The 14,469-nt window shown below is 39.8% G+C and overlaps 2 protein-coding genes across 5 annotated transcripts in view; one reads left to right on the plus strand and one right to left on the minus strand.

Annotated features, from left to right (window-relative positions):
* Window positions 1–909: 909 nt before the first annotated feature.
* LOC116653005 (uncharacterized) lies at window positions 910–14,014 on the minus strand. 3 transcript variants are annotated; one of them, XR_014943672.1, is made up of 4 exons: window positions 6,209–6,330; window positions 2,655–2,702; window positions 1,508–1,593; window positions 910–1,019 (listed from the first exon to the last, which is right to left on the minus strand). XR_014943672.1 is itself a non-coding variant. In XM_085540693.1 (4 exons), exons 1-3 carry the CDS (start codon window positions 14,012–14,014, stop codon window positions 1,586–1,588), a joined length of 393 nt encoding a protein of 130 aa, XP_085396819.1. In that variant the 3' UTR covers window positions 910–1,019; window positions 1,508–1,585. The 3 variants fall into 3 exon arrangements, 2 of the variants coding, with proteins under 2 accessions (XP_085396819.1, XP_085396818.1); XM_085540693.1 differs by lacking the exon at window positions 6,209–6,330 and adding an exon at window positions 13,678–14,014; XM_085540692.1 differs by lacking the exons at window positions 910–1,019; window positions 1,508–1,593; window positions 2,655–2,702; window positions 6,209–6,330 and adding exons at window positions 7,481–7,725; window positions 13,678–14,014.
* LMBR1 (limb development membrane protein 1) overlaps window positions 13,804–14,469 on the plus strand; it is a 61,966-nt gene continuing 61,300 nt past the window's right edge. For both annotated transcript variants that reach the window (XM_015852832.3, XM_085540691.1), the window contains exon 1: window positions 13,804–14,106. In XM_015852832.3, the coding sequence (XP_015708318.1) occupies window positions 14,044–14,106 (63 nt within the window). In that variant the 5' untranslated portion in view covers window positions 13,804–14,043. The remainder of the gene's footprint in view (window positions 14,107–14,469) is intronic.

A 14,469-nucleotide genomic window follows, 5' to 3' on the forward strand; every position in this document is an offset into this window, starting at 1 on the left:
AGTACCAGGGTAAATTTATTCAGAGCAAGGAGAGCAACAGAAGAGTGTGAGCTTCCTTGAGACAGCTCCACCTTTTTAACATGGTACCTGAGATACTGTTCACTCCTATGTCATATTGCCATCACTGTGGTCAGAACTGACATTTGTTCTTGTGTGAAAAAGGAGGGCTGCTGGGAGAGATTTGCTGTGAAAGGATGTTTATCCTCTGGAATATGTTTTCCAGAGTCTCACATCAGTACGAAGTTGATGGCTCTTGAAATGTGCTTCAGTTCCATCTGCCTCTGAAGTTATTGGTAGGTGAGATAAGTTGTTTCCTCATTGCTTTAAAAACACATCGTCTGTTGCTGAGATTTTTTTTTTCCCCTTCTTTCCAGAACTATGTCTTACAACTCCTTAAGTCAGGCATAATGAAAGCTGGACTACACAAGTACTCAATCCAGAATTTCCAGTTTTTGTATCTGGCCCTGGGCCAGTCCTTTTTCTTTTGTACAGGATGACTTATCTTCCCTCATTCTGACACTGAAATGCCTCCTCCTTTATCTCCAAGTTTGCCAGCAGAAGTGACCACCTGCAGCACCTTCACATGCAGGTGCATATTGCTTCCTCTTTTTTATAGGCTGCCCCAACAGATTTTCTCATTGAAAGATGTTTGCTGAGTTTTTCATATCACTTCTGACTTTTAGACCCTGAAATCAATGCCCTTTCAGTCACTGCTGACTGGTGATACTCATTAACAACAATCTACAGTTTGCGTAAACTAAAACAGGCTGTTTTAATTGAAACAAACTAGGAGTTAATCATAGATGTAGCTCTACAAGTCAGTAACTCAACAATCTCCCATCTTCTTCCCCCCGGCCTCCCTCCAAAAAAGAAGTAGGAAAGGAGGAGCTGAAAGTGGTAATCTCAGCAGGCAAAATTAGATCAGGGAGAAGATGTCTTTGCTGACTTTAATCATTAATGTGTTTTAGTTCGTTGGAAGGAAGGAGTGGGTACTGAAGGTTATTATTTAGATAAATGACCTGAAAGGCAAGCATAAAAAGACAGGTATAATGTGTGAAAGCAAAATCCCATTTCCCCAATCCATTAGCGTTTTTAGTTTTAAACTATAAGGAGATTATCTAATACGTGACATGGGGATAACTGGAAGATCATAATCAGATGACTTTCTTGTTATTAAAAGGAAGAGGTAGGTTGCAACTAGAATGAGGTTTTAAATTAGTGCTTTGTGCACATCACAGTCCAAAAATACACAGTTATAAATCAGGATAACATCATCGATCAAACTCCCACATTATGGTACTTTGCATTTCCTATATGGCATTTATATAATCAATGAAATGCCTCTATAGAAGTCTTAAGTCTACACTGAAAGTTGACCTTAGCTAAAGAACACTTGTATTATACTGTCATTGACAAGGCAATTTTCATCGGAGATGAAGTAAATATTTAACAAGGAGTGTTTCTTTTTTTTCCTCTGTTCTTTCTCCTTTTATTTGTAATTACTTACCTTCAATGTGTTGCTTGTAACTCACAGGAGCAATTCGTCAATAGTGATGTTCAGTGTTACTGTTTGTCCCACTGCCTTTTAACACGCTGTTAAATTAAGTTAATTCATAGATTATTGTTTTCAGAGACCATTTCCAGCAGCTTTTTTAAGCTCAGAGGGTGTTCTTAACTATTACCAAAAGTCTTACTCCATTATTCCTGCAGCTTTGTTAAACGTACAGAACATGACATGAATGTGAGTCAAGGCACAGTCAGGCACTTGGAAGCCTTTCCATGTTGACAGCAAACTCTGGATCTGGTAACATCATGGTTACAGCATGTAACAGTAATACCTATTTATACTTGTTGGTTGCTGTTCCACATCTTAATATCTATTCCTAAAATATGTTATGTTATTGTTCTTGACATAGCATTAATTTATATACAGTTCTTATTCAGGAACTCTACTTGCCCAACTATAACTAGAATGTGACATTTCTAATTGGAGACTTTCTTTTCTTTGCCTGCAAGCAAATAATGAGATTTATGTCTGTTGCAGTTTAAATAGAAAGCAGAGGGCTCAGCAGAGCCTTAAGCAGATCAAAGTACCTGAACTTTTCCCAAGACTGGATTCCTAGTCTCTGCATGCCTTGAAGATGCAATTTTACCAGTTAACTTTAGTTATCTGCAAATAGATGTGTAACTAATAAATAGTTGAGAAAATTAACCTAGGGTCCCTCTTGACTCAAAGAAAAGAAAAATAAGCTTCTAGAGGTGAGGAACTGTTTTAGAAAGAGGTTAATCACTGTGTAATCTACAGTGACTATTAAGAGAGCCTGCAGAGATCAGTCCAGCTGAAAAGTCATTGTAGATGTCTGCTTTTTCATAGACTGTATGTATCTTGTTTCCTTCTTTCAGCGATCACATCTTTATCCACCATGTGATTACCAGTTTGTACCTCTGTCATTTTGGCATAACACTCTGTGATTTGCTGATGCAACTGTGACTGTGCTGAAAGCTGGATTAGTGAGTAGGGATGGATTAGAAGTATTACTTCTATCCTCATGAATGACTTTATAATCATCACCAGTTTTAATCTATATTCTCACAAGACATTTATAATGCCCACAATCATCAGAACATTCCAGCCTGACAAGGCCTTTTCTTACCTGGATTGTTCTCACAAAGTGCTTTGAAATAGCAGCACCGATTTAGTTCTGAAAGACAAGATGGAGTCACTTTAAGAGAAAACTCATCTAATTCATTTTAAACTCTGGTTCCAGAATGAAGTGGACAGCACCTCAGTCTCCATTAACCAGATGTGAGATCTCCACTGATTCAAGAGGCAGGTTTGCATGACAGTTACAGACAATTGTTTTAGGCAGCCGAGTATTATTTGGTATTCTGCTGCCCAAAGGATGGGCCAGTGAATCAAAATCATGCATATACAAATTTTAACAACCTTGTGTTTGAGTCTGGAACATACCTGACTCTGGAAGCCACTCTAACATACTTCTACATCTGGTAATGTCTCTTTCAGGCAATCTCTATCTTTACAGATCAACTTATTTTTTTATACAGCTGCTATAGGATAACATCATTCTGCCTTACTTGTCCTGGCAATACATTTCCTTACCCTTCTTTACACTAGCACCATGGCATAATCCACCAAATCCAAGATTTGATCCAAACATAACTAAGAAGCTGTTATTTGTCCTGGATCAGGTGTTTTTGTTTTTGTTATTTTTTTTTGGCTGCAGAAATGGGTAGACAGCAGTAGGAAAGGGAAGTGCCCTTTCCAATGGCAGTACAGGCTGCATCTGGGCTAAATGAGTTATGAAAAGACACCATTAGCAGATTGCAAAAATGTACTGTGTCAGGATATCCTGCTGGTGGGACAGTTAGTTCCCGTGTTGATTTAAATGAGAATTCATTACTCTACAAGCACAGTTGGTCTTTCTGCTGCACCCATCTGTATTAATACCTGTGCCAAGTCTGAAATAGGTTCTGAAACACAGGTGAAAACAAGAGCAACCACAACCCCCCCTTTTTGTATAGTTGCAGTGTTTATCATGAGGTTTCTGTCTCTTGCTCTCCTAAATAATTTTGCAAAAATAGCATGCTGACAAGTAAACTAATATAAAGAACAAGGTTCTACACAACTGTGTATGTGTGTGCACATACTCCTGTATATAATCATGGGAAAGGAGGATGTGTGTTAGTATCATGTAGGGTACTACAGTTACAGAAGTAACTGGAAGGGTTTTATTCTTAATCTTACACTGGCAGTTGTAAATTTGTAACTGCAGGTGCCATATTTTCATTAGATATTTCTAAATTCTCACTGTATGGAGCCCTTATCTATTATGGGAGGATTATGCAGTCCCCTAATCAAAAAGAAACAACAGGAAGAATATATAATAGTGCCTTTGCCTATAAGGCATGCCAGGATGTTTGCTTGAATTCTCATTTCTTTAATCCCAAATGGTGCATGTGAGTGATTCCAGTTCTAAGACCTATTTATCACCTGTGTGGTGTAATATTACTGCCTACACTCGTGGTCTGCAGATGAAAAGAGTATGCTTTAGAAGAAGGCAAGCATACTGACTATTTGACCTTTTGTTTCAGTACAGAGGGTGTCTAAAGGTTTAGTAACAAAATGGCCATAATACTGATACTATTTGTCTACAGGTGAGCTGCCTACATGCAGGAGTTGTTTTCCTTCGATGGCATTCACAGAAATAGAACAACTCAGGTTATACAGCTCTAATGCTGCTTGGTAAATCGATCGTGGCTTTTTTCCATTTCAATTTGAGTATTGCTAAAAACTTGATCTAATGTATTTGAACGCAGGATCAAAACCAAGGTCAAACTGAGTTCCAGTCTTGCTGTATTAACTGCCTCTTTGAAGCACTGAGCAACTCACTTAATCCCTTCCTATGAATTTAGTTTTTCAAGATACTTATAATATGCTACGTGTTAACACTGATGGTGAGAGAAGTGTTTAGAAGTTCTTTGTAAAGAGTGGTTGAATAGGAAGGGTGCTAGGCAAGAAGTGTCGTGAGAATTAGAACGAAGAAGCAAAATTCAGGTACTGAACCTAGTTGAATTTACCTAAAGATGAAGAAGCACTGGGATTTTTCACTGAAAGTGGTTAGACACTGACACAGGCTGCCCAGAGAAGCTCTCAATGCCTCATCCCTGGAAGTGCTCATGGCCAGGTTGGATGGGGCCCTGGGCAGCCTGAGCTTCTAGGTGGCAACCAGCCCATGGTAGGGGATTAAATCTCTATGATCTTTGAGGTCCCATCCAACTGAAGCCATCCAATGATTCTATGATTTAGAGTTGAATACGACCATGATTACTTTTGATTAAGAGAAGCGAGCAGTTGATGTATTTAGATAGACATTTGGAATTCTGTGTTTAACCACAACTTTCACATGCTCAAGTTCAACAGTCGCCTTTTCTGTTCAGTAGAAAAGGTCATTCTCATTAGGTGACAATGCAAATTGGATTCATCACATCTACATATCTAAATATGCATATGAGTGTTCTCATTTTTCTTTGGAAGTACAGACCTTTGAGCCAAGTGGAATTTGTTCTACTCTAAGCTTGAAAGTGAACTTCTATGCAATAAAGATGATTGGGTGTCACAGGGCATCTGACATATTTTTTCTAATTGTGATTCCAGATATTTGATGGCAGACAGGAAGCCTGTGGCTGGATTTCACAAGAATGAAAAATTAGAAGTCAGCCTAGATTCCAGTTTTTGTGTAGGAACAGAGGTGATTAAGCAAAATTATTAGACCTATTCAAGGCCAACATCAAAAATTGTTTTAAAGACCGGTGTTAAAGATTGATGTTAGTACCAGCCTCTTGATGCAGACTGGGAATGTAGCCATGGAACAATCCCAGCCTCCAGCAATAAGGAAACAGATTCAAGGTCACTGCAATCCTAGGTGCTTTATATAGCACATTTCAATGCCTGCTTGGATTCTAGGCTGACCAGGGGAATTTGTAGTACCAAGCGTTGACCTTTTAGTAGGGAATCACTGAAACTGATTATCAGATGAGAGAAATCTTGGCATCATTATTTGTGATAGACAACTCAGTCTTATTCTGCAATAGAATTTCAAAATGTTGTCACATTTTATTCTTTAGTAACTAGCTGGAAATAAACACACGATCCAATATTAGTCTGCAGTTCCTTCAAAAATAATTACATGCTAAAAATTGTAATATATCAAAAATTAATTACATTAAAAGTGCTTACTAATGTTTTGTTACTGCTCTGTTTAATCTTGGCATCTGCATCCCATCCATTAATTTATTTCTGTAAAAACTACAGGTCACATTGTGAAGTTCTTAATATATTTCTGTGTAGTTAAAGTTCCCCCCTTTTTTGATCCATAGACATAGATTTGTGGTACGTTATTGAGTGAATGCAGTGATGCATGTAACAAAGGGAAATAGCTAAGCTGACACTTTATTTCAGTATTTTTTGAGTTTATATTATTTAAACTTGCCAGTTTTTATAATCGACTAAAATATGTTAAAGAGTTTAAACTGCATTCTTCTGTTTTATAATATATGTACACAGACTCATTGAAAAGAATACTACAAGCTGCTGCTCCTTTACAAAGGCAAAAACACCATCAGTAGTTAAGTCAGTAGATAGTGATTTTGTCAAAGAAAGGAAAATAAATACCTTAATTCAAATTACCTCAGTGTAGTTATCAATGTATTTTGATGCTTGTAGAGAAATTCTGTGGAGGACACTGTGAAATGCTGTCTTCCATGGTAGTTTATTTTTGTTGTGGGATAACAGTTTATTTCAGAGAACCTTAAATAAAAATAAGCATGCACACAAATAAATACACACACAGCATGAATAAGTGTACATACAATGCAATATATAGATATTCATAAAAACTGTAAAACATACACTTAAAAACTTCTTGCAGGAGCGAACCTTTTAATAAATTCTTCCAAAAATGCCATCAGCTTGTCCTGCTGACATTGTGTGTAAGTATTTCTTACTCCATGAGAGCACAGGAACTATTATTTGAAGTCTGTAGTTACTTCTTGACTAATTAGTTCTCTATGAGGACTAGAGGTGTGTAAAGAAAATGGACATTATAGTACCTCACATTTTCTGTTACTCTCAGTATTTCAAATGGGATAGGCCAGACAGAAAAACAAATTTGTGATTGGTTTGAGTGTATGGTGTAGTTCACAAGCACTTTTCTCTCTAACTGATAGCTGGAGTGGCTTGCTCTGCTCAGTTATATCATAGAATGGCTTGGATTGGAAGGGACCTTAAAGACCATCCAGTTTCATCCCCTGCCATGTGCAGGACTGCCACCCACCAGATCAGACTGCCCATGGCCCCATCCAACCTGGCTTTGAGTGCTTATAGGTATGGAGCATCCTCAGATCTCTGGGCAGCCTGTTCTGCTCCTTCTGTTGTGTGAACACAAACTGTTCCAGAGAACTCATTCCATTTTCATCTTTTATTTTCACTGTTTTATTTTCCCCAAGTCTCTCTGGCCATGTACTGCTCTATCAATATTGCTGGAGGGGTAGCTGAACCAAATCGAAGAAGGACATTACAACCTGAGAGATGCTTTTTCAAAGTGCTGAAGTGATATCAGCTCCTGGGTGTTCAGAAGCACTATGGAGATTACTGGTCTGCAGCAGCATAAAAATAAATTACATGTGGGGAGCTTTGAATTGTACAGTGTCTTTGGGCGAAACCTCAATAACTTAGAACTATCCTTTACATGTGATTAATAATAGAACAGCATGATTTAGAAACAAAAGACCATCTGTTTCAAATGGATGACTTCTTTGTAATCTTAACAGCATTGAAAATAGTTAAAATAGATGTTGCAACCTTATCAGTAACCACTTTGAAGGGAACAGGCTTCTTGGCTAGACAAGGGAGGTATCTTCAGTGGTTGAACAAGGTGAAGACCTTTGACATGGTCCCTCACCACATCCCTTTCTCTAAATTGGAGAGGTGTGGATCTGAAGGATGGACTGTTCGATGGATTAGGAATTGGTTGGCTGGACGCAGCCAAAGAGTTGTGATTAATGGTTCTGTATCAGGGTGGAGGCCAGTCAGAAGCGGTGTCCCTTAGGGTTGATCTTGGGACCGCTGCTCTTCAACATCTTCATCAATGAAGAAAACCATCAAAACAACCAAAGTGGGTATATTTTGAGTATGGTTTTCAGGGCCTAAAATTAGAAATGGGGAAATATTTTAGACTTGGATGAGTCACAACCTATTCCTTGTTCTATCCTCCCACTAGGAAGACAGTCTGAAATCTCTGGAGTCTTCTACTCAATTGCTTAGAGACACTCAAATGCTTTGGTTTCTAATCTTCATAGATGGATTTTGTTTTATATGAATGCCAGAAGACTATGCCAGGTCTTGAGAATCCTGCCATATTTTCATCATTTGGAGGCTATTACTTTACTGTAATATCTACTTAAAAAAGGAAGCTAAGCTCTTAAAACTGAATAAGCTGATTTCATATTATTGGCATGATTTTTGGTAAAAGGCTTGCTATATCTGAGGGCTGTTACTGAAAATAAGCATTGGCCTATGTTATATAATAATCTGTTTTAATAATTTCAGCATTTCCTGATAGACCACTAGTACAATGGATGAGTGTTATATGTTCTGTGGATCAAATACTGATCATTGGAGCTCAGCTTGAAGTATAGGCTTTGACAGGATAATTGCACAAAGTTCTGCTGGTCAGGAGACCTTAATTGCAGTGGCCTTTTTGGGCCTTCCAGCCTCTGATATTAGCAATAACCCTACATATCAAATTAAAACATCAGCATGGTAACTGGCAGATATTGTGAAAGTCCATTTTTAATATGTGAAAGTCTACTTTATGTATGAGTACTGCATGAAGAAGTACCTGCTGAAATTTATTTGGAACGTCCTTGAGCAACATTGAATTCTCTGAATTACATGGTGTCTGTGGAACAAACCTATTCATTTTGCTAATGAGACAGAGGAGAAAGATAAAGATTTAAAAAACGCCTGGCATTATATTTTATTAGTCACCCAATATTGACAGGGATCGAGGCTGTTAAATTCCAGAAAAGGATTACTTATTATCTTAACACTCCTGAGATGCATTAAACACATTTGAATTTAATTAGAAAGGAGTATCCATGATTTAAGAATAAATCTTGCCCCCATTAATTTTAGAAATTAAGATGATTTATTCCCTTTAAAATTCCTAGCATTTTGGATAAAAGTCCTCCATAAAAAGAGCAGGGCTTACTGTCAAAGGCAAAATTTATACATATCATTTTTTGAACCTTACTGAAAAATGGTTGTAGTTTAATACTGGATAGATTTTTGAAATGCCTTCCATGAGGTATTTAACAGCACAGTTATCTTAGTCATGATGAGTCAGATACTAAACTTAAGAGAAGAAAATAAAATGATTTAACTAATAGAAAGGTGGTTTTTATTGTTTAGAGATTTGGCACTGCAATCCATTTTCTCAAAAAATTGTTGTAAAATTGAATGTCTAAAAAATATGGAAGTCATGAAAAATAATTTGAGAATAGTTCCAAATAAGCATGTATTCCTGCCAATTATTTATCTACCTATTTATTTATTTACTTTTAAAGGACAACGTGTATAGCAATGTTAGGTAGCCAGGAGCTGATAGTATGGGTGGATATTTGCATTACATTCATAATACAGCTAATGCATGGTTGAGTTTTACAATCAACACTGAACTGATGTAATAAGATGTCCAGTGAAATGTGTTGAATGGCTCAAAAATCAAAGCAAAATATTCAAAAATGAGAGAAACAACGGAAGATAAGCAATCAGCAAAACTTGCAAAGAAAGCTGAAATCTAATGATGGGTGAAACTCTAAAGCCAGTGCAGAATGTTGTGTAGATGTAATGTTGTAATGCAGTGTGAATAGAGCAGAGGCTGTTTTCCTTTTAAATAATGCAGTGTAAGTGCTTTAAGGATGAGAACTAAACATTGAGGAGAAAGCATATCAGAGTAGAAAGCAGTTATTGGGTAAGAACAGAAAAACTGTTTAAGACTAGTTTCTGAAACATATGCTGCTGCTGTCATTCCTCTAGTGCTAGAACAACACTACAGCTTCTAATGATTATTTGCTAACACAAAAAATATTGGCTTCACTATGAAATGACTCTTTTGGATACTGTTATGTTGTTGCCATGGAACCAACACACGATATTGGCAAGATCATATCCCTTATGAGCAACCAACATTTCCAACCAATAAAATAAGTATTATATGTACTTATTACTTCAAGGAAGTTCCCAAAGATGAGAAAAAGTATGAGCAAAACTGGATGAAAACGTAGAGAAGGAAACATTTTTTTTTTTTTGTGCAAGTATTTATTCCAGTTGATAAACTACTTACTGCTAATATCACTGGCAGATGATACACACAAGAAGAAAAAGGTTGGCAAATACTGGAAAATAACAGAGTGATAAGTTACAAAGATGAAGTAATTACACAGAGCAATCTGAAGTGTTTGGGAAATAGAAAATAAAATGGGCTTATATTTAGTCAAGTGTCCATGGATGCATGAAGAACAAGGAATCAAGGTCTTGTCTATTGAACCAGAGATATCCCAGGAAAACCATGATTTGGAATAGAAACTATGGATTGCTGCTGATTGATTCCTCAGTGAGGAAACACTATATTCCTAAACTGGATTTAGTGACTCCATCTAAACTGAAGGGACCACAAAACCTCCGTAGCTTCCAGGTCCAAGTGCTCATCAAGATCTACCTGCAAACCACTCTTTTCCTCACAGATGGTAGGCATCCAGCCTATGTTTAAAGACTGGTAAGAATTCAAGGAGGAAAGAAAAAAAAACACACGAGTTTGTGGTTGAAAATAAAAGGTAAATTTTCCTAGAGTAAATCTTTTAATTGACTGAAAAGGAGATTTTAGGTGGACTTCTATGATTAACAGGAAATACGAAGTATTAAAGTTCTTCACTGTACTTGAGAAGGACAGAAAAATAATTGTAGCTGGAAGCTGAAGGCAGTCAAATTCAAATCAGAAGCAAAGCATGATTTTTAATATAGATGGTAATTAAATATTGAACATACCATGAAGAGAAGTAGTAAGTTTTTATTCTTTTGATCCATCCACTCTGGCTGAATCCCTGTCAGGGACTGATTTAATCAGACATGAACTTCTGACTGATGAAAGCGAAGCTTGTTTGGAGGCTTTGTTTTGTTTCTTGATTTACTGACCCTGGCAGAAGTTTGGGGTTCTACTGGTAAATACAGAGTAGAGCGGGAGGATCACTTCCCTCAACCTACTGGCAATGATCTATTTAATGTACCCCGCTACACCATTGGTCCTCTTGGATGTGAAGGAACACTGCTGGCTCATGACCAACCTTCTGTCCCCCCTAACACCCAGGTCCTTCTCTACAGAGCTCCACTTCAGCATGTCAGCCTCTAACCCATATCGATGCGTATGGCTATTTGTCCCAAATGCAGGATTTTACTTGTCTTTGTTGAACCTCATCAGGTTCCTTTTCACCCAGCTCTCCAGGCACTCCAGGTCTTGCTGAATGGCAGCATAGCCTGCTGGCTTATCAGCTGCTCTTCCCAGCTTTGTATCATCAACAAACTTGTTGACGGTAGATACTGTCCCTTCATCCAGGTCATTAATGAAGATGTTGAACAAGACCGGATCCAGTGCTGACTCCTGGGGTACACTGCTTGCTACAGGCCTCCAGCTAGACTCTGCACTGCTGATCACAACCTTCTCAGCTCTCCCAGCCAGTTGGTTCTCAATCCACCTCTCTGTTCGCTCATCTATTCCACATTTCCTAAGCTTACCTATGAGGATGTTGTGGGTGACAGTGTCAAAATTCTCACTGAAGTCAAGGTACACTACATTCACAGCTCTCCCCTCATGTACACAGCCTGCCATGTACCCTGTACCGTGTACCCTGTCATAACATAAGGGCTACTGGATTGGTCAAGCATGATTTCCCCTTGGTGAATCCCTGCTGACTACTTCTGACAGTCTTCTTGCTTGGAGATGACACCCAGAATAAGCTGTTCTATCAGCTTCCCAGGCATGGAGGCAAGGCTGACTGGCCTGTAGTTTTCCAGCTCCTCCTTATTGTCCTTTTTTGAAGGCTAGAGTGACAGCAGTGTTCTTTCAGCCCTTAGGCACATCTCCTGTTCTCCATGATCTTTCAAAGATAATAGAGAACAGTTCTGTCAGCTCTCTCAGCACTTGTGGGTGGATCCCATCAGGACACATTGATCTGTCTGTGTTGAGTTTGCCTAGATGATCTCTAACCAGATCCTCCTTGACCAAGGGAAACTCTTCCTTCCCCCAGACTTTTACCTTTGGGGTCTGGGATTCCTGAGGGGAGGTCTTAGCAAAGAAGCAAAGAAAGCATTCAGTAACTCCACCTTCTCAGTGTCCTTTGGTAACAGCAATGGATATATTTTACTCATCTGTGGTATGTGTGTACCCCAAGTTCTATCTAAAATCAGTGGCCACTCTCAACAACATAATAAATTGGGCATTAGGCATCAATCTGGCCAATTCTTAGGTAGCATCTTGATTATTATAATGTGAGTAATCATACCAGTTGATGGAATAACACCCCATTTTCTGTTTATTTAAAACTATTTGGCTGAATGATGACTGGAAAAGAAAGCACCTTAGGCACCTCTACGAGTCAGTTTAATATAAGTCTGCATTTCATTACTCTTTTTAGGTGTGCGTGTACTTGTACATTGGCAACTTGAGAAAAATTTCTTGATTATACTTAGGACAAACTCCTTAGGTTTACAGAGTAGGTCAAAAGAATCACCAAGGACAGTTCCAATACTGTCTTTCTTCCTCTGTGTCAGAGCTATGGATGAAAGCCTCCAGCAGTCTTTTACCTACTCATACAGGTACATCAGTCTTCATTTTCATATTTAGTGTTTTTCTTTCAGTACACTTCCAATATTACTTTCATACTGAGGAACCCACATCAATGTGTTTATTGCTAAACATTATCATCAGTTTGCAACAGTAGCCTGTAGTAGACTGCAAATCCCTTGATATAAATAGCTTTTGCTGTGGTAGCTACCGTGACCTTCCTTTGCGGTGCAGACACCTTGGAACTGAGCAATAACTTCTGCCCAAGAAAGGAGTTAAGCTATTATTTTTTTCCTGCCTTTTCAGCAAATATAAATATCTTTCATGTTTCTGATGATGCAGCTGCTAGAAATGGATGAAAGAACTTGCCAGTCCATAATACGAGACAAATTATGTCCTGTATCTACTTGCTGGGTACATTCCAAATTGAATATACAGCCAGAACTTCAACTGTGCTCCTCCTTCGTCTTCATATCAGTATGTGTCTTTCTTACCTACTTACTGCAGGCCTAATCTCTGATTGTTCCCATTTTCCCCCTTTGCCTGGAACCTTCTTGCCCTCCTTGGATCATAGCCCTAGTTTGTTCAAGCTACATGTACTTATGCTTCCATCACAGTGAAGGCCTAAATGATTATCATGCCATTGCAGCGTATGTGTATTGTGTAATTTACTGCGTGTAAGACAATGAAATCTGGGAACCTGTCTGTTCTGTACAAACACTAAGTGCGATCTTTTCTAAGAATAGGGTTTGTCTTTGAAGTCTACTGACATACTTCCTGAAGACAGCTGAGAGCACTGAAAACAGGTTCTTGCATAACAAATTGTTGTCTGCTTTTTCCACTTGTGTTTATTGTTAAGGTAAAATACATTACTTCTGTCTTCAAACCTTGCCTGAGCTGCACTATTGTCTCTAGACCAAGTCTGGAGTAGGACCTTCTCACAAGCCAAAGTCTCATGCAAAAGTCATCTTAGCAGCTACAGATGCTTCCAGCACACAGCATCCCTAGAAGTAGAGATGACTGAAGGGGATAGCTGAAGAAAACACAAGTAATTATCTTATCTGTCAGGTACAATCTGTTGCTGTGGACTGAATAGCTGTGAAGTAGGACAGAACTGTGTCAAAGATGCTGTTCTCATTGCTCCACCAGGTCTATTTTTAGTGGTCCCTTCATGTCCCTATAGTCTCAGTAAGTACTGAGATGCTCTCCCTGCACAGGCAGTGGACTTCAGAAGGACAGAGGGTGCGATTTTTCTCACCTCTTACACTCCCTGTTTGATTCTGTCTGCAATACACTCGCCTGTCCTGGTGTTTGCTCCACTTGTCTCCTCCCCTCCCTCGGGCTGTTGGAGGCGCGGCCATGCTGTGCGCGGTCGCTGCGTGGTGACGCAGCGGGAGGAGCTGAGGCGGTGTTGCCCGCCCTTCCTCCTCCTCCTCCTCCTTCTTCTCCACCTCCTCCTCCTCATCGTCCTCGTTGCCGCTGGAGTTTCTCGGTCTCCGGCCGGGCTCGAGAGGAGCAGCGGGCGCTGCCGCCGGCCATGGTGGCCCGCCCGCCGCCGGGGGGACAGCAAGAGGCGCGGCGGCGACGGCCGCCATTGCGCGAAGGGGCCGCGGGACTATGAAGGATGGAGGCGGACGAGGTGTCGATCCGCGAGCAGAACTTCCACAGCCAAGTGCGGGAGTACACGGTACGAGCCTTCACCCCCGGACCTTCCCCCTCCCAACCCCTCATGGGGCTGCTTTCCTTGTAGCCGCGCTGCCGTCCAGCCCGGCCTTGTTGGGGGCAGCGCGGGGGTCGGGCTGCGGCCCGGGTTGCTCCGTGCCCGGCCCGGCTCCCTGTGGCGTCCCGCTTCACTGTGTGCCTTCCTTTGCCTCCAGCAAAGCGGGGCGGTGTGTAAGTGTGGATGCATCAATGAGTGCTTACATCTGTGTATGTAGGTGTACTGAGCTGTATTGTGCACCTCAGCCTTCAGATGCAGCCTTGTATCCATGAGGGTATACTTAGGTTACGGTGGCACTGCTTGTGGAGCTCATACCCAAGAACACACATC

Source organism: Coturnix japonica, chromosome 2, assembly GCF_054131305.1.
Source record: "Coturnix japonica strain WE chromosome 2, WE-NBRP24, whole genome shotgun sequence".
Taxonomy (NCBI): Eukaryota; Metazoa; Chordata; class Aves; order Galliformes; family Phasianidae; genus Coturnix; species Coturnix japonica.